The sequence below is a fragment of the Podarcis melisellensis genome, assembly GCF_964234715.1.
Source record: "Podarcis melisellensis genome assembly, chromosome: 11".
NCBI classification, from domain to species: domain Eukaryota; kingdom Metazoa; phylum Chordata; class Lepidosauria; order Squamata; family Lacertidae; genus Podarcis; species Podarcis melisellensis.
Window position 1 is genome coordinate 34,716,600 of NC_138543.1, and position 26,915 is coordinate 34,743,514.

Genomic DNA, 26,915 nt, shown 5'->3' on the forward strand with positions numbered 1-26,915 from the left:
TGTCAAAACAGTCATCACTGTGAAATGAGAGTAGCACAATAAAACAGTACATATAACTAAAATATGCACATAGTTTATTCAGAAGAGCTATTGTGTTTCACCTGGGTGGAAAGCTCAATGAGTAGATCACTATGTGATCTCCATGTGCTTGAAAGGAACATTTAATAAATACAAAGCTCCACAATAAACTAAAGTATATAAAATGACATTTGAATATACATTTAATATTTGACATTAACACCCCATTAGCATTGTGCAATGGATTTGGGGTTCCTAAAATAAATACTACTGGTAATACTGCATTAATGTCTATGAAAACAGATTCATACAATCAGTCGTAAGTACAGAAGGATTCACTAGCTTCATCAGACTTTATCAGATTTTAGCTTCAGGCGATCTGTAACCTCTGCAAGGGTGGAGTACCAAATCTGAGTATGGCCCACAGAAGGATAAGTACTAATGGTTTCCTGAAATGACTTAGGGAAGGGATATTGCTGGTGAAACTGCCAGCACTGGTTTCCACTGGGAACGAGGTGAGGTGGAATAGCATTACCGCAAAATAAGACAGAGCTGTCTACTTTTTCTTGGGGGCTCCTTGCATGTATATAAATATATTCATCTGTAAGTTAAAAAAAATTTCACATCCAAAACCTGACAAGCATCTGTTAGCTTCCAGACAGAATGCTGTTGAGGTGATAGTTTGGCATGGGGTGTGTTTACAATGGGGGTGGGGAGGTAATTAGCCAGCTCAAACACCTATCAGCTTAGAAAAAGCATTCTGGAAGCAGGTGTTGTGATGTGTTCTTCAAAAAAATAAAAAGCCCTTTATTCCCTAGACTACACAGTGATGTTTGAGGAAAATGAATAAAGTTGATTTTTCCATTTACTACTCTCCAGAATTCTCATCCAAGCTTAATAGCTAAAAAATGCCTGTGTTTTTTAATGTTAGATTGCTTTGAGCTGTTTCACAGGAAGCAATTCATAAATGGAATGAAATAAATGCTTTTATTTATCTTTTTCTACTACCTGCCACCCAATTCTTTAGTACAGTAGATACTGCCTCAAAGATGGATTAGAAAGAAAGAGGGTTCATTCTTTCCCATCCTCCTGAACTCTGCCTACAGAAGACTAAAAAGAACAGGAGCTGAGTATACTGCAACATTTTGCTGCAGATAATACTTGTATCAAAAAAGGAATCTACAGACACTAGCTGCTTGAGTTCTAAAATACCTGGCATACAGCAGTGGGGTATGGGGGAAAGCTGACCAAATTTTTTCCTGGCTTTTAAAACTGCCAATTTGTTGCTATGTGCTTGATATCCCTAGGTTTTAGTTCTATATGAAATATTTTATTTAAACAATCTGCTTTTCTGTCCAACAGATGCCGAAGGCAGATAACAATTAAACTAAGCACAATTTAAGAAACATGTTAAAAGCCAATTGAATACTAAAACATAAACACAGCAGTAGATAAAATGTACATAAAAACTAACCAGATTAATGCCTGCCAAAATAAATATAAAGTTCTTTAGACTATTTCACTGGTTCAACACTGAACCTTAGAGGTCCTTTTCAGAGGTCAAACAATGAACTCCAACTCTTATGTTAAATTAATGAATAATTAAGCACAAATAGTCACATATATACTTCATGGGTTAGCACTTCAGTTTTTGAACCAAAGAGATTGAACCGAAGTAAGCAACCAGTTTTGTGCATTCTAAGCAGACACCCATATGAGACAGCAGAACTCTGAGAATTCAATAGCTAATTCAACTTAAGTACCAGAGGACTGCAAGTTAATTGACAGCAAGCTGAGGAAAATATTTTAGATCAACAATAGGCAGTCCTATTTAGGTATGGGGTACTGTCAGAATTCTTAGGGACCACTAGCAGTCAGTTTTAAGGGTCTGGGCAACACTCAGTGCCTTGAGTTTTTCCAGCTAACAAGGGTTCTTCTTTTGTTTTATAAAAGGGTGGAGTTTCAGAAATCATTTTGAAGTAAAACCTTGACTTAGCATTGGAATAAAGCCAGGAAAGGAGCAATGTGACCACAAGTTTCTCTTTGGAATCCCACACAATCCTGGTAAGTCATAGTTTGTCTGACTATGATTTCTGAACCAGGCCATTGTGTCCTCATAGGATTGTCATAGTGAATGAAAATGGTAATTACAGAAGCATGCCTTTGTGCCTGTATAGTTGCATTTTTAAACAATTCAAATTGGCAAGTACAAGATATTAATCATTAGAAACAAACACAAAGTTTTATACATACACTCGAAATAAAAAAGTATTCATTTTTTAGTTTTTTTAAAAAGTTTTCATTTCTTTTAACTTAAGTAAACATTATAATTGAGAAAAGCCACTAGGATTTATTTCCAATAATACAATAATCAGTTCTGCACATTTCACTGCTCAAAAGGCAAATAGAACTATTCATCACAGCATAGAAAACAACATGAATAGACAAAGCCATAGTGCAGTTCTTGGAATACAGAGTTCAATTCTCGGCATCTGCAGTCAAGCAAGAGCAGGTACAAAGAGCAACCAAGATTTAGGCATATTTGAAAGGAACCCCTATCAGTGGGCCAATGCTATTATTAGAATCATCTAAAGTGTCACAAAGTATTGAGGAGAGTTTTGATTTTTCATTACTTTGTGACATATGAGATAGCCCTAATAAGTCACCAATTTATTATGAATAAAATTCAATGGGATTCATCTACTGGCAGAATGGACACTGATGGTGGAATAGATTTCCTCTCCCAATCATCTGGAATAGATTATGTGGGTGTACAGTCGTTACAGAGGAAGGAGGTGTCAGTTTAAGAGTCAATAGAGAGCAATTTAGGAATTTTGGACGGCTTCGGTCCTGTATACCTGAAGGAGCGTCTCCACCCCCATTGTTCAGCCCGGACACTGAGATCCAGTGCCGAGGGCCTTCTGGCGGTTCCGTCATTGCGAGAAGTGAGGCTACAGGGAACCAGACAGAGGGCCTTCTCGGTAGTGGCGCCCGCCCTGTGGAACGCCCTCCCATCAGATGTCAAAGAGATAAAGAATTACCTGACATTCAGAAAACATCTTAAGGCAGCCCTGTTCAGGGAAGTTTTTAATATGTAATGCTGTACTGTTTTTAACACTGATTGGGAGCCGCCCAGAGTGGCTGGGGAAACTCAGCCAGATGGGCGGGGTATAAATAATAAATTATTATTATTATTATTATTATTATTATTATTATTATTATTATTATTATTATTTCTAATGAACCATGGCTACTTACTGCTGAAAACAGACATCATTACTGCAATTTTCACAGGTCATGTGATGGACCCAAGATTATAGGTAATAGCCAGTGTTATTCATACTCATGAATAGCCTCACTGAAACCAATCAACTTAAATTACCCAAATCCATTGATTTGATGCGTCTATTCCAAGTATGACCAGATATCATCCTATACATTTGCATGGCAAAATTGAAGAGAAAAGTATAACTTACTCTTTCCCAAATAAATGAACTCATTCCCTACCAGTATGAGGAGTCTTGAAACTAAGATGAAAAGTTATTTAATGCATTTTTCCATCTATAAGACACCCCCATGTTTAAGACGCCACATATTTTGGGGCGGATTCAGATTTGAGAACGTGGGGGGAGATGTATCTGAGTAAAACACGTCCCCTAATTTTTCACATTATTTTTTAGGGGGGGAACAGAGTCTTATACACGAAAAATACGGTAATTGATCAGTGAATTTACTGCAGCATAACATGAATTACACTTTTTATATAGACAGATGTTTGCAGATAGTAATGATGTGAGTGAGACAGCAGATTTGCCACTACAATTGGTGGCATTCAAGTCAGAGTTGACTAACTGAGATAAATGTTTTCATTGTTTTCAGTAGGTCTACTTATAGTATGCCTACTGTTTGGTATCACCCCTTTTTTGCAGTTAATTTTGTTTTAAAAGTACATTGTTACCTAAATTTTATTTGCAACATCATGAATGGATACAGTATCAAAACAGGCAATTTCAAAGTTGCAACTAACCTTTTCAGACTACTATCCCCTAGACACCGAGCCAACTATACAATCTAAGCATGCTAAATTAGCATGCTAACAAGCTGATATAGGGTAAACCATTTTTCCACTCAAACTTTTCCAGAAAATCCATACCACTGTCCCAGATTAAATTCATCAAAATGTAAAGATGCCCTAGTTAGAATCATAGAATCGTCGAGTTGGAAGGACCACGAGGATCACCTAGTCCAAACCCCTGCAATGCAGGAATCTTTTGCTCTTGGGACTTCAACCCATGACCCTGAGATTAAGTCTCTCATGCTCTACCAACTGAGCTGGAACTCTTCAAATTATTCTTAATTTATAACAAAATACTAGGAATAACCCAGAGAATTAGTTACTTCAAGTTACTTCAGTAACTAAGTAAACATAATATTAAAATATTAAATAAAATAAACTTAAATAGCAATAAAGTTTCCACCAGTGATAAGCAAGATCATAATAGAACAGTCACTGGTTAACCCTTCCTCAATAGATCATCTACAATCTAGTTTTAATTAATGTTCAGTAGAAGCACTGAACTGAGGATTTCACTTTTAATGCTAATTCTATCTTAATAATACAATCCATATCTTAAAATATATATGCAATGGGCAATAACCTTGTAGAGCTGCATTTGATTAAGAGTGAAAGAATTTTTTAAAAGTTCTTTCAGCTGCAGTCCCCTGAACTTTTCATGTCATCTTCCACATTCTTCTGAAGGGTCCTCCAAATTTCTGGAACTTATTTTTGCGAGGTTCAGGGGCTGCAGTAGGAGGGGATTGGCAAAAACAATCTCCCATTCCCTTATGTTAATGGACATCTCTTAGATCAAAAGCCATTCCACAACAATGAGTTTCATTCTATAAGTTAAAATATATAGAAAGTCTTAAATTAGAATTGTATAAAGAGAAAAAGATTGTACTAAAGATAGAAGCAAGCTTTGCAGTTTGACAAGCTAACATACAGAAAATTATTCTTTGTATAGAATTCTACAGCGATAATATATGTGCATGCATAATATGCACTTGCATAAGTTCCCATTCAAGTGGGCATTCTATAAGATAACAAGTGATTTTTTTTGTTCCTGTACCTTATATTTAGCAGAAGACTGTATTGTTGCTTTTTAAATCCTTGCAAATCTACTAATTTCAATTTATTTCATTTAATTAATGAAGACACAAATCACAAGGAAAGTTCTAAAAACTGCAATAATGTAGCTCAGCTTTTTAATATGCAACAGGTTAGATCACATTTTGCAATTTAGATTTCCTTTCATTTATTCCTGTATAGATGAGAACAGGAAAGGCATCCTGGCTAACATCAGGGGTGGGTAGCCTGTAAAAGCAACATACATTTCAACCTAGAGATTTAACATTTTGAAGTCACATGATGACAAGGAGCTGAAATAATGTTGGTATAAATTGTACATTGGCTAATAATAAAAGTTGCAGTAAGTTTCAGATTGAGTTTAAAACTAAAACTAAACAGTTGACAAGAAAAGAAAGTTGTCAAGGATGTTGAATAATTGCCACATTACATACTGTACACAACTGTCAGTACCTGCACCTGGCAACAGTCTAAATCCACACTGGTTGTGAGCATTACAATTCTCTTCAAAGATGAGTGCAGCTGAGCATTCTGTGCTTATACTTTAGAGCAAAAATCAGGCCATTTAGCTAAAGCCAGTAGGAATATTCAGTGTGGAAGAAAGCTGCACTAGACTCAACCCCAGAAGTCTCCATACCTACTGAAAAATGGCAGAGAGTTGATCCATATCTTTGCTGTAACAAAGATGCCTAAACTCCTTCTGGCGGCTAATTATCATCTAAAGTCATACTAGGCTAAAGGGCTGCATGTGTTTCCAATCTCTGAGATCTGGACAGCATGCCATGTGTCATATTCTTGTTACCTGATGCAGAGTCCCCATTTGCAGCACTTGATCTACCTTCTACCGGGACGCGGATGGTGCTGTGGGTTAAACCACAGAGCCTAGGACACAGAGCCTAGAAGGTCGGCGGTTTGAATACCCGCAACGGGGTGAACTCCCGTTGCTCGGTCCCTTCTCCTGCCAACCTAGCAGTTCGGAAGCAGCTAAGAAGCGGCTTAGTCATACTGGCCACATGACCCGGAAGGTTTACCATGGCTCCCTCGGCCAATAAAGCGAAATGAGGGCGGCAACCCCTGAGTCGGTCACGACTGGACCTAAGGGTCAGGGGTCCCTTTACCTTTATCTACCTTCTAATTCAGAAATGACAACACTTGGGAATTTGTGTTTAGTTTCCCTATAAATATGTGAAAACTAACTGGACTGCAAAAGCTTTTTCAGCAATAACGTTTTCCAACTCGAGCATCTCACAGCTTGTGCTTTCACTGCTTGCTTCAGTACACAAAACAGGGTCAAAAACATAGTGCAAGTGAAACTGCTTCAAAAAGCAAAATTACCATTCAGGTTCTGAAGAACTTAATCATATTGCTAAAACTTGATGTCTTGCTTAAAAACTTAGCTTTCTGTCTGAATAATGACTCCTTTGCAATTTCTAAATAGCAAAACTGCAAAGGATTCACACTAAAAATTAGAAATAATACAGGGACTGAAGCCTTAAAGTCCTCCAGTTGTGTATACAGTTGCTTTCTCCTAAACTCCCTATACTGTCCCTCCAGTCAGTCTATTTTACTGCACTGTTTAGAGCAAAGGTCACACCACTCTTCTCTATGGTACAATTGTGCGTTATGTGTTCATGCATATCACATGATTTTGTTTCCTTCGTTTTTTTTAAAAGAGGGAGAAAACTGCAAGGTTTCGATTCGCAGGCCCAAGAAGTTAGCTTTTCCAGTCGTGCAGAATCAACGAGTGGAAGCGCCCTGAGTGATTCCCCATACAGGCTGCCTCGGCAGCATTACTCAGCCAAGCTGTGGCTACAAGTGAAATCTAGTCAGGATTACCAGGCTCTTGAGAAGAACCTGATGGAACGGATTGATCTTTTTCCCTTCTCCGCTGCATCACATGCACACACACACACACACACACACACACACAGAAATTAAATAATAAAAAGTCCCACTCCAATGAGCACGAATATTATTTTACCAAGTCACCCTTCCTCAAACCAAGACTCATACTTTGATCATCAAGGAAAGGTGGCAGCGGCGGGTGGGCTCCTGGGGAATAGAGAAAGTGACATTCACAGACATTTTCCACCTAGAAAGGGCGAAGGCTTCTCTCTGAAACTAAGCAATCCGCCCCCCAACCCGGATAAAAGGTTTCCAAGACTGCGGAGGTGAAGCCTTTTTTAACACACCACCACCACCAAACCGGAATAATAACAAAAACAGAAGCCACAACACCCAGTGGGAGGCGGGGAAGGAGATGTAGGGAGACCTCCCTCTAAGCAGGGGAAGAGGGCAGGAGGCTCCTAGGCCGCCACCCTGCCAGGCGAGGTGGCCAGTTATTGCGGGGAGAGGGGGGACTCGGCGCCAGGCTCCCCTACCGCAGGGGGCGCCCCCCGCATGTCCCCCGTCGACCACGAAGGAGACGAAGGGGGGGGAGGCTCAGGAGCTCAGGTGAAAAGCCAAGCCTAGCACGACCACTCCGTGGCGGCGAGAGGAAGGAACCTCCTTACCTTGCTGAGGACTCCGCAGAGCTCAACAGGCGGCCCGGATTCGGTCTCGGGATCCTCTTCGGAGCCCGAGGAATTCCAGCTTTGGTTGTCCGACATGGAGGCGCCTCCCTCACAGCCGTTTTCAGCGGGCAGCGAAGCGACGAGGCCGCCGCGGGAGCTCGCTCTACCTGCCTGGCGCCTCGCTCCGCTGTTGCTCCTGCCGCTGCTCTCGCTCTCGCTGCTGTCGCCGACGCCGCCCCAGCCCTTCTGCTTGTCCCCTTCTGGCCACCGCCGGGACCGCAGCGCCCGACTTAACCCCCAACCCCGCTCAGCGCACGCTGGTAGATAATAGTGCCGACCATCTGAGGCAGCCACGCCGTGGAGCGAGCGCTCGCCTCTCTCTCTCTCCTCTTTCCTCAAAGCGACGCTGCTGCTGCTGCTGCTGCCGCCGCCACCGCTCCCGCCGCCATCTTACTCGAGAAACTCGCCCTCAGCCACTATAATTCTCCAAGCCCTACCCGCCCTGGCTTTTGGGTCAACGGCATGCTGGGAGGTGTAGTCCGCTGAGGGGTTGGTTTCTGGAGGCGCGCTGCCCTCTGGGAAACGGGGCGGGGTCGGTGGAACCAGCGAGTCGCCGCGTTCCTCGGGGCTTCTTGGGTGCTGTAGTTCTTGGGCGCGGGATTCTCAAGACGCCGGCCGTCGTCCGTTCTCTTTTCTAAAGCCCCGGGTGGTCGCCATCTTGGCGCGGCTTAATTGTTGCGGAAGCGGGGGCTGGTGAGAGACTGAGGTGTGTCTACCTGAGCTTTGCTTTCCCTCCCCCTGCTATATTGCTCTTCTCGCCTCCCCTGAAAGGGAACTTTTCTCTCCCCACCTCGTTTAGGAACAGCTATGGGAAGGGAAACGAAGGAGTTCCTTCTCAGCAATGGGGCAGCTGCCTGTGTAGTCACATATAGGCAGATAAAAACATATAGAGGGTTTTTAGTGGCTCCGGGCAGCCGTGCATATGTAGTGTGTGCATAACCAACGCTTAAACCGAAGGAAGGGGAAACTGCAGTCCTTTGCAATAGTTACTTCTGAGGAAACATGCACAGCAGGCTCGCTCCGTAAGAGACAGGCAGCGACGCCTCTGTTGCCATGGTTCGTTCCCAAGTGACAGAAGCCGATTTCAGATTTTTTTTTATTTTACCATGGCATTTTGTGGTGCTGCTAATTGTGGTGGGATGAGAAACGTGCTTGGTTTTGGACTAGGCTAGAGCAGGGAAAAGCAATTTCTCATTTTGGGGGGAGCATGCAAAATCATCCAGCCTTAAGGAACTAAAATGCATCTTGCAGTATACGCTGCCCTCCTCACAGGTAGCCAATGACACGAAGTTGTTTATTAGACTTATTATAGCCACTTATCCATAAACACGCTTGGGGTGGCTGACAGCAAACATAGTAGAATCACAAGACCGTATGCAGTAATAATTAAAGCTTAGCAATCAACAATAAAAGGCAGCAACCCCCTGCATACTTGATATAATCCAGCTAGTTTCCCGTTTTCCATTATATCTTAATCTACATTCAACAGTATAATGTAGTTTAAGATATAAAGGAAAGGAGGGCGGGGGTGTAGCAAAGGGGGTGCGGTAGGTGTGATCTGCCCTGGGTGTCCCTACTGAGGGGGGTGACAAAATGGCAGGCGACACTCACTACGGGGCCTGCAGCGCGCTAGAGCCACACATCTCCGGCGCCCATAGGCTCCACACTGTCCACCCACTGCCTCCCCCCCCCAGCTGGGGGGCGGCTGAGGCCCTGTGGCATGCCCCGTCCTGTCCCTCTTTAAGAGTTGCGTGCCCCCCTGTCCCTATGGGCGCTGCACCCTCCGCCCCTATGGGCGGTTCGTCCTGCCCCATGGCGCTCTGCCCCAGGTGCCCGAGAGGCTTCCACCACCGCTGAAGGAAGGAGCTAGATGGAGGAAATAGACTATGCAGTTACTTTTGGAAGTATAGTGGTACCTCTGGTTACGAACGCTTCAGGTTACAAGTGCCACTAACCCGGAAGTAGCTGCTCCTGGTTGCGAACTTTGCCCCAGTCTGCAAACGGAAATCACGTGCCGGAGGTGCACGTGCAGCGGGAGATTCCATTAGCGAAAGCACGCCTCAGGATAAGAGCAGTTTCAGTTTAAGAACGGACCTTCAGAACGAATTAAGTTTGTAACCAGAGGTACCACTGTACAAAGAACCATGGAAGGAGAAGAAGGGAAGTCATTGGATGTACTGTTGTGTATTTAATGATGGAAGACGTATATCTGGAAATTTAATACATACATTTAAAAAACAAAATAACTACCTAGAAAAAGCATAAAATAGTTTGCAGTCTGGTGTTAAGAAACTGTTTTAAAACCTCAGAAAATCTTCCCCTGTTGCCAAAAAGGCTGTAAAAAAGGGACTGGAGAGGCATCTTTGCAGAGGTTGTTTTGCGACTCTGATGCCACTGTGGTAGGCTCTGTGGTAGCCCCAAGGTTCACTAGTTAAGGATATAGCAGCAGAACATATGTACCTAAGTATAGCAGTAGTTCAGGCATTCCATATACAGTGGTACCTTGGGTTAAGTACTTAATTTGTTCCGGAGGCGTTCTTAACCTGAAACTGTTCTTAACCTGAAGCGCCACTTTAGCTAATGGGACCTCCTGCTGCCGCTGTGCCACTGCTTCACGATTTTGGTTCTCATCCTGAAGCAAAGTTCTTAACCTGAGGTACTATTTCTGGGTTAGCGGAGTCTGTAACCTGAACCGTATGTAACCTGAACCGTATGTAACCCGAGGTACCACTGTACAGTAAAACCTCCCACAAAGAGACCACTTTACAGAATCTGAGCAAACACTCCATACCTTGCATTTAAAATATGCCAGGGAGCAAATATAATTGATTTGGGGATCTGTATGCAGTTCATGGGTTTGTAGTTGCCAACTTGGTTCTACAACAGGTCCCCAACTTTTGAGACCTGAGAGCACATTTAGAAATGTAAAAAATTGTGGCCATCACAAAATACCCATTTCACAAGATATTTTTTTTATGCTGAGACCCACCGACTCCTGTCGAACAAGAGGCAAATTTATTATGCACAACTCAAATAAAACAGACAAAAAAGTAGGCCACCCCTGCCAAACAAATAACACCTCCTAAAAACTTCATTTTTTGTTTTTGTAATCTAATGGTACACCAGTTTGAAAGTTGGTGTTAAACGGTATGTAAGTTGTTGAAATAAATAAGTTTTGGTTTTTTTAAGAAGGGAAGGGCAGGAGTTCCATCATCCCCATAGACACCTACTTGGGAGTCCCATTTTCAAACTGATACTTTTATGTGGGCACAGTTGTACTCAGCCAGTGGTTTTTTTAGCAAACAGGCATGGTCATGATGATCTGGCTGGCTACAACTGAAGGTTGAATTATTGGGCAACATGTAGGCTTTGATATCAGCCAGGAATGCAGTTCTTACATTTTCAAGGTACATGTCAAAGGAGCAAATATAAACATCTCATTGACTTGCACAGAAAAAGAGTCTGCAAACAATTAAATCAAATAATGTGTGATGGCCCCTTCACAGGATATTGGACAGTAGCTCTCTTTGATACTTTTGCTCCATCTGTAACCATCTTCCATTTTTCCTGTCCCCTTGCAACATTCTATCACTTTGCTACTCCTGATTTCTTCCTATTATGACACACTTCTTCAGAATCTGCATTCCTTATGTAAATTAGGCTAGATTCCAACCTCTGCTTAGCTGGGAGTAAGTCACTGAATTCAGTATAAATTATTTCTGTGTAGATATGGTAGGATTGCTTTGTTGTTGTTGTTGTTTTAGATGTTCATTACTACTGTTTCAGGGAGTTAGCCAGAGGGGTTGGGAGTGGACACACTTGATGTGCTAGATTACCATTTTAGGAGCTGTTGGGGTTCTGTCCCCTAATTTCTCCAACATTCATCATGTAACTTCACTGCAGTAGTTGTAGGCTAGGAGGGCAAAAAAAGAGAGTCAACAGCAGGAATACCATTTAGATTGGTGATGCTGGGTTAGCAGTACACAGTTTAGTTAAGCATGCATTTAAGATTATGCAAGATTAAAACTTCATGTCTCTTTTCACAATACCAACCTTTTGCATCAAAATTTAATTGGAGTACAGTATTTTCAGTGTCACTGAATATGAATTGTTAAAATATTTTGAATTTTGATGGATAAAGTATTTTGTTTTAAAAATCCCAATCATTTAGAATATATTGTTTCCAACAACTCAGCCTGGTAGCTGCTGTGTCAAATCAATAGCCTATCTAGCCCCACATTTTGTTCTCACAGTGGCCAGCCAGATGCCTGTAGGAAGCCCACTATTGCAGATAAATGTTACAGTTCTCCCCTATTTATGGTCCCCAACAAGGGAAGTAATAGTGCCACTGTATTCTGCTCTGGTCAGACCTCACCTGGAGTACTGTGTCCAGTTCTGGGCATCACAGTTCAAGAAGGACACTGACAAACTGGAACATGTCCAGAGGAGGGCAACCAAAATGGTCAAAGGCCTGGAAAAGATGCCTTATGAGGAACGGCTAAGGGAGCTGGGCATGTTTAGCCTGGAGAAGAGGAGGTTAAGGGGTGATATGATAGCCATGTTCAAATATATAAAAGGATGTCACATAGAGGAGGGAGAAAGGTTGTTTTCTGCTGCTCCAGAGAAGCGGACACGGAGCAATGGTTCCATACTACAAGAAAGAAGATTCCACCTAAACATTAGGAAGAACTTCCTGACAGTAAGAGCTGTTCGATAGTGGAATTTGCTGCCAAGGAGTGTGGTGGAGTCTCCTTCTTTGGAGGTCTTTAAGCAGAGGCTTGACAACCATATGTCAGGAGTGCTCTGATGGTGTTTCCTGCTTGGCAGGGGGTTGGACTCGATGGCCCTTGTGGTCTCTTCCAACTCTATGATTCTATGATTCTAACTGGTATTCAGAGACAAACTACCTCTGGTATTAAAGATAATGAATAGCCTTGCCAAGAATCTGCTTCAGGAAGTCCATGCAGATGAGTGAGTGACCTGGTAGAATCGTGATATATTTATTTGGTCTCCATACTAGCCATGGAGCAGAAAAGCCCCTTTATGCACATCTAGCACAGGAACCAAATAGGCTGGTGCAAGACTTTTCTGATAGAAGTTCTTTTTATTTTATTTGTAACTATGCTGTGGTTAAGAGGGCTGGTAAATATGTTTGTAGGCTACAAACTTTTGTGGGCTTCTTTGCAAGATTGCATTAGAACAAGTCTTTGTAGAAGAGGAAACAGTATTACTCAAAGAAACAGGAAGATCTGGTGGCAGGGATCTTGTTGCAGAAAGTAGCAATTTTGGGAATTATTTATTAAGCTTGATCTAGGGTAGATGAAGATTTGATATTATATCAAGCCTATTTTTAAATGACAGTAAAAAAAAACATAGCAAACTAATAGCCTGATCTATTGTTTTAGACATAAAATACTGTTTTGAGTTGCATTAATAGAAACACAGCATCCACCACTTAGGGAGTAACCGTCTTCTTCTTGGCTTTGATCATGCTTTTGCTGGAACGATTTTGTCTTGTGTTGATAGCCACACCTAAGGAGGAAGCAGACAAACTGGCGACAGTTCAGAGGAAAGTAGAAAAAGATAAGAATGTGAGAAATTGGCTGTAAGAAATAGGAAAGGAAGAATTGTCTGCCTTGTGAAAATAGTATTAATGACAAGGTATTTTAGAAAGGTTGCCATAAGGAAGTGAAGAACAATTGTTCTCCTTTTTGCTGCCCTTTGCCTTGTTAGAAATCTTAGGATAATTTCCAGTGCAAAGCCAACAAACCAAGAATAACGTTTTGCCTAGAAATGTTGCTAAATTTCTATTTTGGAGAGATTGGAAAAGCATCTTTTAGGGAATATGTTTCCTGTTGCAGTATGTAACCTGACACTTTAATTACCAATTTAATGTAAATAAAATTGCTATTTACAGACATACATCGGGTTACAGAGGCTTCATGTTGCATTTTTTTGGGTTGCGGACCGCCGAAACCTGGAAGTACCAGAACTGGTTGCTTCCAGGTTTTGGTGGTTGAGCTTGTGCAGAAGCCCTAAATCACACTTTGCGCGCAGAAGCGCCAGATTGCAACCCGTGCATGCGCAGATGCACCACTGTGGGTTGCGGACGCTGCGGGTTATGAACGTGCATCCCACACGGATCGTGTTCGCAACCCGAGCATCCACTGTATTTATTTTTTAAACAAACCTTTGGCTGCTTACAGGACACAGGTGGTACTGTGGTCTAAACCACAGAGCCTAGGGCTTGCCGATCAGAAGGTCGGTGGTTTGAATCCCTGCCACGGGGTGAGCTCCCGTTGCTAGGTCCCTGCTCCTGCCAACCTAGAAGTTTGAAAGCACATCAAAGTACAAGTAGATAAATAGGTACCGTTCTGGCGGGAAGGTAAATGGTGTTTCTGTGCGCTGCTCTGGTTCGCCAGAAGCAGCTTAGTCATGCTGGCCACATAACCTGGAAGCTGTAAGCCGGCTGCCTCAGCCAGTAAAGTGAGATGAGCGCCACAACTCCAGAGTCGTCCGCAACTGGACCTAATGGTCAGGGGTTCCTTTACCTTTACCTTGGCTGCTTACAGATGAAGAGCTGTGGGGATAATTTCCCCTTTAGCACTATAGTGGTACGTTGGTTTAAGAACAGGTTAGTTTATGAACAACTTGGATTAAGAACACTACAAACCTGGAAGTAGGTGTTTTGGTTTGTGAACTTTGCCTTGGAAGCAGAACATATTGAGTGTGTTCCATTTGTAAATTGAGTCCCCCCCCCTGCTATGGGAAAGCATGCCTTGGTTTAAGAACACTTTGATTTAAGAACGGACTTCCATAATGGATTAAGTTTGTAAACCAAGGTACCACTGTATTGTGACACACATCCAGCTTGATAACTGTAATGGGTGATGAGCAAGAGATTTGTAGTTGTGGGAGGATTACTGTTCACCCTCTGCTTCTAACTGTAGAAGCTTTCCGTGTATAGGTTGTAGCCTAGGCCTGATACCCAACAGTTTCTGATCTAGGCAAATTAATCTCGAAATAAATAAATAAATAAATAAATAAATAAATGAAAGAAAGAAAGAAAGAAAAATAATTTTTTTTAAAGCCTTGCTCAGTTCGATTGGGCCAGGTTTTCAGAAATACATCCATGACCATTTATAGGCAAATGTAGATGGAAATAATAGAATTGTTGAGTTGGAAAGAGACTACAGGGGCCATCTAGTCCAACCATTTGGCATCTTTGCTGCTGAAAACAAAGGTGTGTTTCCCACAGTAATAGTAATTTGTAACACTGTCCTGGGTATATAGCTAATTACAGGTTGGATTTACAATTTTACCCTTGACAATTAACTGAGCAAATTACATAATTGCTTATCTTGAAGGTGTGCACTTACAGGGCTTTCTCTGTTGCCTCCACATCCTATACATGGTACTGAGTAGTCTGAAATTATGACAACCAGGAAGAGCAAGTATATTGGAGGGGCTGCTGGGAAAGGGGTAGTGTATCTCTTACATTCCTCCTTCTTTCAGTTTCTTTCCTTTCCAATGTGCCTCACATCAGGTCTACAGTATTTTGTTTTTACAGTAAGAATAAATAGTCCCCATTAAATTGATTGGTGTAAAATAAACTCTCCATTAACTTCTGTGGCACAAAGCTACTGGCTGGGCTGCAGTAGCTCAGTGGCAAAGGGCTTTCAGTTCCACGACTTCACAAATTCAAACTATGTAGATACTTTGGATACTTTTATAGCTTAAGGAGAAGAGGAGGTATACAGGCCATTGTCTGTGGATGTTACTACCATTTAGAAAACAAATGAAAAACCTATATTACATTTCGGCATGTTTCTTTGTCTCATAAGTTACCGTTGCCCTATTTGTTGATGCTTCAACATAATCTTATTTCTAAAGATTTTAAGCCTTGCTTTCCCTATAGCTTCAAGCTAAGATTTTCTCCATCCACATTTGTATATGCCAAATGGTATGTTAGCCTGCTTTTTGTGTGGGTGCGGGAGAAGCCTAAAGGATTTGTATTCAAGTTCTTGTCAGCTCTGATGGAACCAAAATAATCTGAATAACCTGTCATAATTGAAAAATGCTAGCCTAGATTAATGTTATCAAAAGATCACTCTGAACTACAACCATTTGAAGGAAATTATGCCTAGAATTTCAGTTTTACTAGTTCTATGATTAAAAATATTCAGTTGTACACTATAATATATTGTGCATTACAAGCTGTGCTTAAGATGCTTACGCTTGCTCTCATTGCTAAATGAAGGCTATAACAATGCTGTAGTTTTAGCCATTCATCTGAAAGAGCCTAAGGCAAACCAAACATCCTAAGTTCCTGAGCACATGCAAGCTAATCACACTTTCTCCTTGACATTATTACTATTCTTGAAACTGACAAGAATCTTGTGTTCCACCAGGGCTCTTAAAAATTGCAAAAGCTCTATTGAGTGGAAAGAATGCTCCTGATTGTTCCAAAGGATTTTATGAGTGGATACAAACAGTGCCTCTCTAGGATTCTTGTATTTAGGAGCCCAGATATGGGTGGAGGTGGTTTGATGATCCTTAAGCTTTGGTGAATGCCTTTTGCTGAATTGAGTTTCACTTTAATAGTTAGCTAAAATCTGCTTTAAGGATGCCTCTTTATAAAATAAAAATTAGTACTCCACTGGAAGAAAAGTCAAAGAATCTGAATTCAGTAGAAGAAAGAATTTGAAAGGATAGACATTTAGGATAAACATTCTTAAATAACATAATCATAACTTAATTTTACCAACTTTGGTAGTATAGAAAATATGCCTGTGCTCTGGGTTGTTACCATAGAAATTTAGCAGATCGAAATTCATGTACTGAAAATCTTCCAATGCAGTTGACTTATTTTTCCTATTTTTATTTTTATCATTTGGGCTATGGTTCTAAAGGTGTGTACAATCCATTCAAAAAGTAAAATAAATCTATAATAATATGAAGTACAGTTATTTACATTATATACTGTAAAGGGAAATCTTGGCAGCACCCTGAGATACGAGACACGCTTCTTCTGCTTCATAATTGGGTAGAAGGTGAAAAGGGTGCTTAGTAGTTGCATTGTGTGACAGGAGGATGTTGTGGGAGGTTACCACGGGGTGGTTTGTGTGCAGGGGATTGCACAAAAGGAGTGGGGAAGCATGAAGATGGGGGCTGAAGGTGAAATGGGGTGGAAAGCAGGGCTGCAGAATAGAAGATAAGTTGCTTCAGATATGGGATTGGGAAGTTGAAAAGCAAGCCTGGTAGTTGCATGGGGTAGGAAGGGGAAACTCAAGGGGAATAGCAGGGGGGTGGCAAATGGAGTGAGCGGGAGTCCAGCTCCTAATGTGTGCTGTAGAACCGAATCATTACAGCACTGAATACACTTTTGAGCATCCATAGAGCAGCAGCAGTCACTATTTCACATCCACAATTCTTTGTAGCGAGGCTGTTGTCTCCTGATGTTAATAACTGCTCACCACAGCTGAATAGTAGGGAAGAAAGGGCCAGACTTCAGAGCACTGATAGCTCTGCTGAGACTGCCACAGAAGCAGAGGAGTTGCCACAGCCAACAGGGAGGGCATCCACGGACCACATAAAAAGGTTCCCCTCTCTCTTACTGTAGCATTATGATGTGATAATGTCAGTACAGTGGTACCTCGGGTTAAGTACTTAATTCGTTCCGGAGGTCCGTTCTTAACCTGAAACTGTTCTTAATCTGATGCACCACTCCTGCTGCCGCTGCGCCACCGCTGCACGATTTCTGTTCTCATCCTGAAGCAAAGTTCTTAACCCGAGGTAGTATTTCTGGGTTAGCGGAGTCTGTAACCTGAAGCGCATGTAACCTGAAGCATATGTAACCTGAAGTGTATGTAAACTGAGGTACCACTGTAGTACATCTAGCAAAATTATGCAGTTTGTTTTTTTCAGGGCAGGAACTGAGAATCTGTTCACTTGGTTGTGCAATGGAAAATGCAGATAAAGGCAATGCTTCTTCCAGAGAGGACCTTCTGCTTAGACTGGGCCTCAATGATAACAAAGCTGGAATGCAGGGGCTGGATAAGGAGAAGATCAACAAAATCATAATGGAAGCTTCCAAGGTTTGTTTGTATAAACTCACAAATGCTTTAGCTATTCACAGGTATTGATTACATTCAATAAAAACTGTAGGGTTTTTACTAGCATGCTTTATTGTTTAGTGAAGAAGGCAAGGTATCCTCCACATCCATTTTGGGGGGGGATGTGTATCTGTGTTAAGAAAATATGTCTGCAGGCAAGTACTAACTCATCTTTAATCTCTGTGCAGTGCTTATCAAATTTTAGGCACGCTGTAAATTAAAATGAAGCTGAATTATTATTTCTAATCAGTGTGAGATGCCAAATAATTGATTGCTTTTTACAATTGCTGCCTTCTGTGCAAATGTTGAATATTGTGCATGTAACACAGATGTAATGTTGCAATGCATATGAAATGCTGTGTTTGGTAACATTATGCTAGCCTAGTGCAATATTTATAACATTTTACCATGTTGCTCAGTGGCTTATCAAAAATAACGCATCATCACACAAACAAAATGTGTGTGCAAATTAATATTCAGGAAGCGTCTTTTGCTGGTACTCTGTGTATCTTCATGTAATTTTTATTGAGTGACTCCACTTCCACCTTCATTTGCTGCTAACTGCTGTGATGTCTGGCATCCTGAAAGCTGGTGTAACAAATATTGGGGCTGACTAAATTTTTAAAATGTGTTTTTAATGTTCTCTATAACTTAAAAACCGCTTACCAGCGGTAAGGTAAACGGTGTTTCCGTGTGCGGCTCTGGCTCGCCAGAGCAGCGATGTCACGCTGGCCACGTGACCCGGAAGTGTCTCCGGACAGCGCTGGCCCCTGGCCTCTTAAGTGAGATGGGCGCACAACCCCAGAGTCTGTCAAGACTGGCCCGTACGGGCAGGGGTACCTTTACCTTTACCTTTATAACTTAAAAATAATTATGTAAGAATTATATCAAACTGTACTAGACTAGATAAGGCTAATGATGGATATTAAATAATTTAAATCTATTTTGCAGGGTTCTAAATTTTATGAAAATGAGCTGAAGAAGGATCAACAAGTTAATGAGCGAATTGAAAAAATCCTGAAATTAAAAAGTAAAGTAACCGACCAACAGCTTATGAAAGCACAGATAAAGGTAATATGTATAAACTTGATTCATTTAGGAGAGGAAAGTATTTTTAGGCAACCCATGGTATTAGCCTCTTATGTAAACATGAAGTTAAGATTACTTTTGACAAAGCATTACCACTTAAATAAATAAAAGCTTGTTTGATAAACCTGAATGATATGTGAAGCAATCTCTTGACCAAACTCAATGTGCATACTTCTGAAGTGCCTCAACTCGTCTTTCAAGTCTGCTAACCTTCAGCTTTAATGCTCTCAGAAGCTATTGTTGAATTTCTATTCTTGTCATGGTGGGAGTGAGGAGTGAGGTCAGTGCATACCTTCCCAGCAATCTTGACCATTATGACTGAGGAAAAAAATCTGTAAACACCAGTGGTTTAGATACAGAAAAGATAGATTCAAATTTAGGTTCTTTAATTTTATTTATTATGCAGTTCTGGGAGCACTTTGGAATTGGATTTAATATATTGATTTGGTAGTTCAAAAGGAAAACAGAATAGAAAAACTGTGGGAGAAATTTATATTATTGTTCCTCCTTACTTCAAAAGCTATTCCGTACCTGTGATTATATTCAAGATCTTATGCTCATATTCATATTGTTGGTTTTTAAATATATGTTATAAGGTATATAATCAACAAGTAGATTTATGTATAAATCTTCCAATCACCCAAAGTCCATGATAGGAAAAGGAGGGTTCCCGCCCCTTAGCTGAGCAAGCCCCAAGGTCCCTGCTGCTCACCTGCAGGACCTCGGAGCTTCTTTGTAAGGTTCTTTGGGGGGGCAGGAAGGCTCCCACCCCTAGCTGGGCAAGCCCCATACCTCTCCAGCTTGCACTTGAGGCATTGGGGCTCGCTCAGCTGGGTGTTTGGGAGTTGTTTAAAGATCGCGGGTAAAACCACCACTGCTCCCGAGTCCCTCTGCTACCAGCAGCCCAATGTTGAAAGCGGCACTGGTAGCAGAGGGACTCAGAAGCGGCGTCGGTTTCACCCCCAATATACCGTAAGGTGAAGCCACCATCATGGTCTGCCCCTCATACTGGTCCTGGATGTTGTATCAATACACCGCCAAGGCCTAATTCAGATGCATGGCTTATATTCACAGGGAGCCATGCATGTAGTATTGTGGGCCCAATGTTGTGGAACTCCCTTCCCATTCAGGTCAGACAGGTCCTCTTCCTGTTGAAATTCTGCCACTTACTGCAGCCTTCTTTGTTTCTGCAGGCATTTTAGATGAAGTTTTAACCACCACCACCACCCCGTTCTGTACTGTATTTCTTGTACACTGCTTAGAGACTATTGTAGTTAAGCATTACATAAATTGCTTAAATAAATAAAATAGCCATACTAAGTTTATATTAGAGCTTCATATGAGTTACTCTGAGCCCTTCTTTTCCCCATACACAGAGTGCAAGATTGGTACCACAATTACCATATGTATGTGCACCATTTTCCCATGCCACGATAAACGAACAAAAAGTAGCATAGAAGCCACGTGGTGGTTGCTTCGTAAGACAAACCTCAGTGACTTGGGACATTGATTAGAAGCTGTAATGTCATTTATTCCACATCATTGCAAACTGAATGATTTGTAATGGCATGGGGAGGTTATGAAGCAAGGCCCATTATGTCTTTACATTGTTTATCTTTGTGTGTAAAGCTGTAAAGCACTCCTAAAATAGTTAACGTCTAAAGTGCCAAAGCTATTCTTATAGTCTTGGCCAAATCAGATACTGTTTTCCCGCATAGCAAGATTACCGAAATATCTTTTCCATTTGTCTCTGTATATTATATTACTTTCCTTTAGAGTGTTATATTGATAAGAATCATTGTATGCCACAAGAAAATTTATCTAATTCTATCTAATGGTATATATTTACTTATGTGCAGATGGATAAGCTTGCAATGAAGTTAGATCAGAGCCGTGATCTTAGCTGTACCATTGTACACATTGACATGGATGCCTTTTATGCAGCTGTCGAACTGAGAGACAATCCTGAATTGAGGGACAAGCCCATAGCAGTGGGGTCAATGAGTATGCTGGTAAGGTGGAATATAACATTTGCTACAATTCTCTCCCCACACCGCCTGATATTTCCAAGTAGCTTGTTTCTAAACTTGTGGTAAAGAGATATTCAAGCTAAAGAGTTAGTTCAGAAAACTATGTTTGTTTGTTTATTACATTTTAATCTCACATTTTTCCTCAGTAAGTTTAAGGCATCATGCATGGTTCTCTCACCACCATTTATTTTCATGAAAACCCAGTAGAGTAAGTTAGGCAAGAGATAGTGACTGGCCTAAGGACACCCAGTGAGATTCATGGCAGGTGGGGATTTGAACCTGGCAGTGTACATAATACTGGCTTAAAGCATAGCTAGGTAAGTCACTCTTTTTCTCAGTTTGGACTGCTGCTGGTTTGGGGGGAAAACACATCAAAACACAGTACGAAAAGACAGATACAGGATAGGTGTGGATTTTGGCAGATTTTGGCAAACCGGTGGTGGGAGTACGCTGAATACATAATAAACAAGAGTGTGTATATAGCCATAGTCAAACAGTCTAACTGCATCAGGGGAACCCTTTTTCAGCCTGAGTACTACAAATCTTTCTGGGTAACCTTCCAAAGGCCACAAGACATTTGTGGGTGGGGCCAGCAGCAAAAGTGTGCAGAGCAACAAATGTCACTTTTACCTTTATATGGTGGACTAGTTTCTATACAAAGCCACATGCCCCTGTTGGTCCTCCAGCTGAACAAGCAAGAGGCATGTTCAAGGGCACATTTTATCCAGGCCAAAATACTAAAGGTGCAAAATAGATTCTGTGAGGAGTGTGGCCTGGGGAGTAGTCTGAGAGCCAAACAGAGCGGCATGGAGGACCACATTTGGCACTCAGGAATGAGGTTTCCCATACTGGCTCAATATATTGGTATCTGTAGGTAAACTCGCCTCCTTTGAGCTTATATTGAACTACTGGTTGAAACTGTTGCATTTATGGAGTTGAACTTACCTAGGCCAGATCCTAAGATACTAACAGAATATTTCTAAAAATGCTTAGTTAGATCTCCAGGTCAGCTGCAACTGGCCATCTTTTTTCTTTTGCACTGATTTTGGTGATTCTACATTTGCCCAGGGACTCAGCTATACAGCTGCAAATAAGACATTTTAAATGTGTGGTAAAGTGCAGTATATTAATGTGACACTAGATGGTGAAAGTGAGCTATGCAAAAATCAATGAATTTTTCAAAACATTTTAAAAAAATATATTTTCACAGCTTTTTTTAAATATATGTGTAGATTTCACCCAGCATACCTAATTAGTTACTGTATTTGACCGCAATGTACAAGCCATTTAAAATGGCTTCAGTGCATGATTTTAAAGTATGTCTTGTCTTTTTAAGTCCACTTCAAATTATCATGCCAGAAGATTTGGGGTACGTGCAGCCATGCCTGGGTTTATTGCCAAGAAACTCTGCCCACATCTTACTATAGTGCCATTAAACTTTAAGAAATATGAAGAAGTAAGTAAAGAGGTACGTAATTTCTTCCCACAGCAGAATGCACATAGATTTAGAGTGCAATCCTAACCCCACTTACCCAGGAATAAGCCCCATTCAATTCAGTGGGACTTGCTTCTGAGTAGACATGGTTAGGATATCTGCCTTGCTGATTTTATTTTGTTACATGTATTCCTTGAACTGCAAATGGTGATTGTTAAACTTCATGTTTTAATTTATTAAGTTTGTTCTGAAAAAGTAAAGTGTTAAAAATGGCTTTATAGTTTGATAAACATAATAGTTTGGTGGGGCACATGTGGTTGTCGCTGTGATCTAAACTACTGAGCCTCTTGGGCTTGCCAATCGGAAGGCCAGAGGTTCAAATCCACATGATGGTGGTGAGCTCCCGTTGCTCTGTCCCAGCTTCTATCATTGAAGGTCGAAAGCATACCAGTGCAAGTAGATAAATAGGTACTGCTGTGGCGGGAAGATAAATGGCGTTTCTGTGCTCTCTGTCACTCATCATTGTGTCCCATTGCACCAGAAGCAGTTTTGTCATGCTGGCCACATGACCTGGAAAGCTGTCTGTGGACAAACACCAGCTCCCTTGACCTGAAGTGAGATGAGCGCCACACCTCATAGTCTCCGTTGACTGGACTTAAACATCCAGGGGTCCTTTACCTACCCTTTACCTTAATAGTTTGGTGGGAAGGAGGAGGAAAGATACTTCTTCCCTCTTCATGATTGGCTGAATTCCTTCTAACAGACCTAGCCTTAAGATAAGGAAATTTATTTCCTCAATTAGCACCTCCTAATAATGTTGTATTAAATAGCATTCTCATTTGAGATTAGCATTCTTTTCTGTCAACCTATATAAACTCTGAGAAGAAATGGATGCTTACTTAACATACCCCTATTCTCTCTTTAAATGTGAGGAAACCATTTTCTTCCTTTAAATTTGAAGAAAAATTGTTTTGATTTTGCAAGTAGCAAAGATCAACCAGTATCTGTCACTTTATCTTTGGTATATAAATCTCATCATAAAAAGAGGTTCACACACAGTAAAATAATTACATTCACACATCTGAGTAAATAACTTTACATTTATTTCTAGCGAGGTTGCTCTAACTGTGAACCATATGCAGTACAAATTTGGAAAGTCAATAAATTATTTATGATTTAAAATTCTTCTAGTATTGATCAATCATAATGGAATTTTAAAAGAATGAATGATACAGTGTTGGTATTGACTGAATGCATGGTACTTCAAATGATTTTTTTAAAATTTGTTTTTTGCTATAGCAGCACAACTTTACATTTTTTAAAAATTATATTTACCAAGGTTAGGGAAATACTTGCTGAATATGATTCCCACTTTATGCCCATGGGGCTTGATGAAGCCTACTTGAACATAACAGAGTACTTAGAAGAAAGAAAGAACTGGCCTGAAGACAAAAGGCAGCATTTCATCAAAACCTACAACTCTGCTCACAATGGTAAGCAATTATCTGGAACTGCCAGACCAAAAGAACATTTTACCTTGCTTTTATATATTATGACTTGCTAAGTCAGGAAATCATGTGGCTAAATATTAGTTGTAATTATTAGCTGCTTGCATGTAATGCTAATCTCGAAGCAATTTAGTTGAAACACTTTAGGAAATCACTAGTGAAGTTTCCTTTTTAATATTGCAATTGTAATTAAACTTAGTGGAATTAATGTTTTCAGAAGTGGGGAGTTGCAGCCATCGTGAAAAGAGCAATAGTTTGCCGACAAGTCTCATGGTGCTAATTTTCAGGGTATCACTTTTTCAAAACAGTGTTGGCACCCAAGTGAACACTGCATAGAAGCAAATGTCACAACCCCCATCCAGAGCAGCTGCCTGGGCTCTGACTTCTGTTCAGATGTGGAAGGCCTGGCCAGATTAATAAGACCAGCAGCAGCAGGAGGAGGAGATGCTGGAAACTGATACAGGCCCCAGCACCATGACCAGACCTGGGAGTATTGGACTGTGATACTTTGAGTCACAGCCCTTTGAACTGGAATTTCCAGAGTCTGTACCCTTGAAGCTTTTGTTCCTTAGGAAACATCCATCTCCACACTAAGGACTTTGCACATCCCCATTTTGACCTGTCAACACAGTCATTGAACCTGTAGGGAATTGGCTGAGAGAATGGGAAATATTAGGCTACAGGCCAAAGGTCTTCTCCTTCAAGATATTACATTCCTCAACGAAGGAGCAGAGTCTGGGAGAGGTAAACCTGGCACTGGAGAAATACAAAGCTTCAGTCCAGTCCTAGATTTCATTGGAGCAAGTTGCTCACATGCTTCTCTTCACAGTGCTGCAGCTGTCAGGCCCCACATTGCCCTATGAACTTCTTATCAAAGTTGAGACAAGTAGTAAGCTATGGATCATGATGTCACAGTCTGGAATTCCAAGTGAATTCTTTATGCTATTCTGCGCGAGATTCCCCATTTCATTTCAGTTGGTGGCCTAATTCATTCAGAATAGGTTATTTCCTCACTGCATTCTTGCTTATGCTAAGCAGCTGATGAGCATCAACCAAGTGTTTAATAATTACCAGGGTGACACTCCAACTATATACAATGTATCATGTTGCCCAACAGCTTCAGTTATAACTGATGAGCAGGTACTCAATCAATTCTTTACAAAGTTTTCTTACAACAGGTAAACTGGTCAAAACAGTTGATAAGCATGTTATTATGTAAACCATTCCAGTGTTTTTGTGAGCCACTTTGAGCATGGTTTTCCTAGAGAAAGCACCATACAGATGCATGATGATGCTTTTTAATATGTGGGCTTAGAGTGAATCCCATTGTGAACCTGAACTGAAAGTGACTAACACCATATAAGAAGTAAATGCTGAAAGGTGTTGTTTTTTTTAAATCTAAAGAAGTATTATCTATGTAAATGTACACAGTTTTAATCCATGCAATTTTTTATGTTCCTCATTTAAATGCAGTAAACATACAGTACTCCTTTGTTTGGGCAGTAGCAGAACTTGGTATTTCCAGCCTTGGGGTAATTAGCAGTACAGTAATAACAATGAGAATTTTTTGTCCTGTTTGTAAAAAATATTTACAAGAGCTTGGAAAATGGAGGGAAAAGGAAGGTGGCATTTACTTTTTGTGTAAGGGAACTAGCAAATGAGATTAGTTTTGCTTATAGAATTCTGATAGCTTCTGACCCTTTTTATTCTGAGGCAAGCAGAATATAGCAACACGTGATTAATCAAATTTGAGTGAAGATACACATGACTGTTCACCAGTCTTGTTTGATGTTGATACTCTGATGTATAAGCAGATTGTTCACCCTTCTCTGCTGCACCTAGAACAACAACACCAACAGTCAACAACTCAGATAAAGCCAGTTGTCTTTGGAGCATCAGCTGAGGAAGTGGTGGAGGAAATTCGCTTTAGGATTGAACAAAAAACAAGACTTACTGCCAGTGCTGGTAAACAAATTTATATTTATATTATTAGAAATATTTTAAAGTTCTGTAATATTTCTCCAGTACATCTTAAGAGTTTAAAAGTAGATTCACAAGATCCTTGTTATGTGAAGAAATGCACAGGTTCTTTTTACAGAAAAAATTAACTGACCTAAACATAATAACTTGCTAAAATTGCTGTATCAGAGTCATGTGCTCAACCTCAATAAATGAAAGTTCTGAACTCTTCAAGCTTTAACCAACAACATAAAAGCCTTGCTATTAAACTTGGTCTACTCTGTAATGGAGGGACGCGGGTGGCGCTGTGGGTTAAACCACAGAGGCTAAGACTTGCGGATCGGAAGGTCAGTCGTTCGAATCCCCGCGACGGGGTGAGCTCCCGTTGCTCGGTCCCTGCTCCTGCCAACCTAGCAGTTCGAAAGGACTTCAAAGTGCAAGTAGACAAATAGGTACCGCTCCAGCAGGAAGGTAAACGGCGTTTCCGTGCGCTGCTCTGGTTCGCCAGTAGCGGCTTAGTCATGCTGGCCAGATGACCTTGAAGCTGTACACCGGCTCCCTCGGCCAATAAAGCGAGATGAGCGCCGCAACCCCAGAGTCGGCCACGACTGGACCTAATGGTCAGGGCTCCCTTTACCTTTACTTTGTAATGGCATACAAAGTGGTATAGTGGAGTGGTTGGGGAGGCCACGGCCTGGGGCACATTTTTTTGAGGGGTCATGACCAGGCACAACCATGACAGGTTTGTGCATCATAGCCTGACTCCGGCACACGAGGGAGTTGTAGAGACGGCTTCCTCGCGTAATGACCCAATGCTGTCAGCCAGCCGCAGCTCCATTCCCAGGTCAGGCTGGACCCAGGAGCGAAGAAGATGAGAATTGGTGGCAGCTTTGCCCCCCCCCCCCCGTCCTCGCCTGGCTGGGCTACAGCATGCAAGTGCACCCTCTGCGCTACTTTGCAAGGCGAGCCACAGCAGGCTCCCTCTCCACCCTGGTGCTCTCAGGGGCATGCACTGTGCGCCTGCCCCGAGTGGTGGTAGCAT

General features: G+C 41.4%; 2 protein-coding genes across 6 annotated transcripts in view; one reads left to right on the forward strand and one right to left on the reverse strand.

Moving 5' to 3' along the window:
* CERT1 (ceramide transporter 1) overlaps positions 1-7,982 on the reverse strand; it is a 49,901-nt gene extending 41,919 nt beyond the window's left edge. For 2 of the 3 annotated variants that reach the window (XM_081929393.1, XM_081929392.1), the window contains exon 1: positions 7,678-7,900. In XM_081929393.1, coding sequence (XP_081785519.1) covers positions 7,678-7,773 — 96 coding nt within the window. In that variant the 5' untranslated portion in view covers positions 7,774-7,900. Of the gene's footprint in view, positions 1-7,677 lie in introns of all 3 variants that reach the window. The other variant, XM_081929394.1, reaches the window with a different exon arrangement.
* A 143-nt stretch (positions 7,983-8,125) lies between these two features.
* Positions 8,126-26,915, forward strand: part of POLK (DNA polymerase kappa) — a 32,068-nt gene continuing 13,278 nt past the window's right edge. The window contains exons 1-7 of one of the 3 annotated variants that reach the window (XM_081929361.1): positions 8,126-8,443; positions 17,665-17,834; positions 18,804-18,923; positions 20,801-20,953; positions 22,308-22,439; positions 23,746-23,899; positions 25,757-25,879. In XM_081929361.1, the coding sequence (XP_081785487.1) occupies positions 17,700-17,834; positions 18,804-18,923; positions 20,801-20,953; positions 22,308-22,439; positions 23,746-23,899; positions 25,757-25,879 (817 nt within the window). In that variant the 5' untranslated portion in view covers positions 8,126-8,443; positions 17,665-17,699. Of the gene's footprint in view, positions 8,444-11,446; positions 11,470-17,664; positions 17,835-18,803; positions 18,924-20,800; positions 20,954-22,307; positions 22,440-23,745; positions 23,900-25,756; positions 25,880-26,915 lie in introns of those variants that run through there. The other 2 variants (XM_081929363.1, XM_081929362.1) reach the window with 2 other exon arrangements.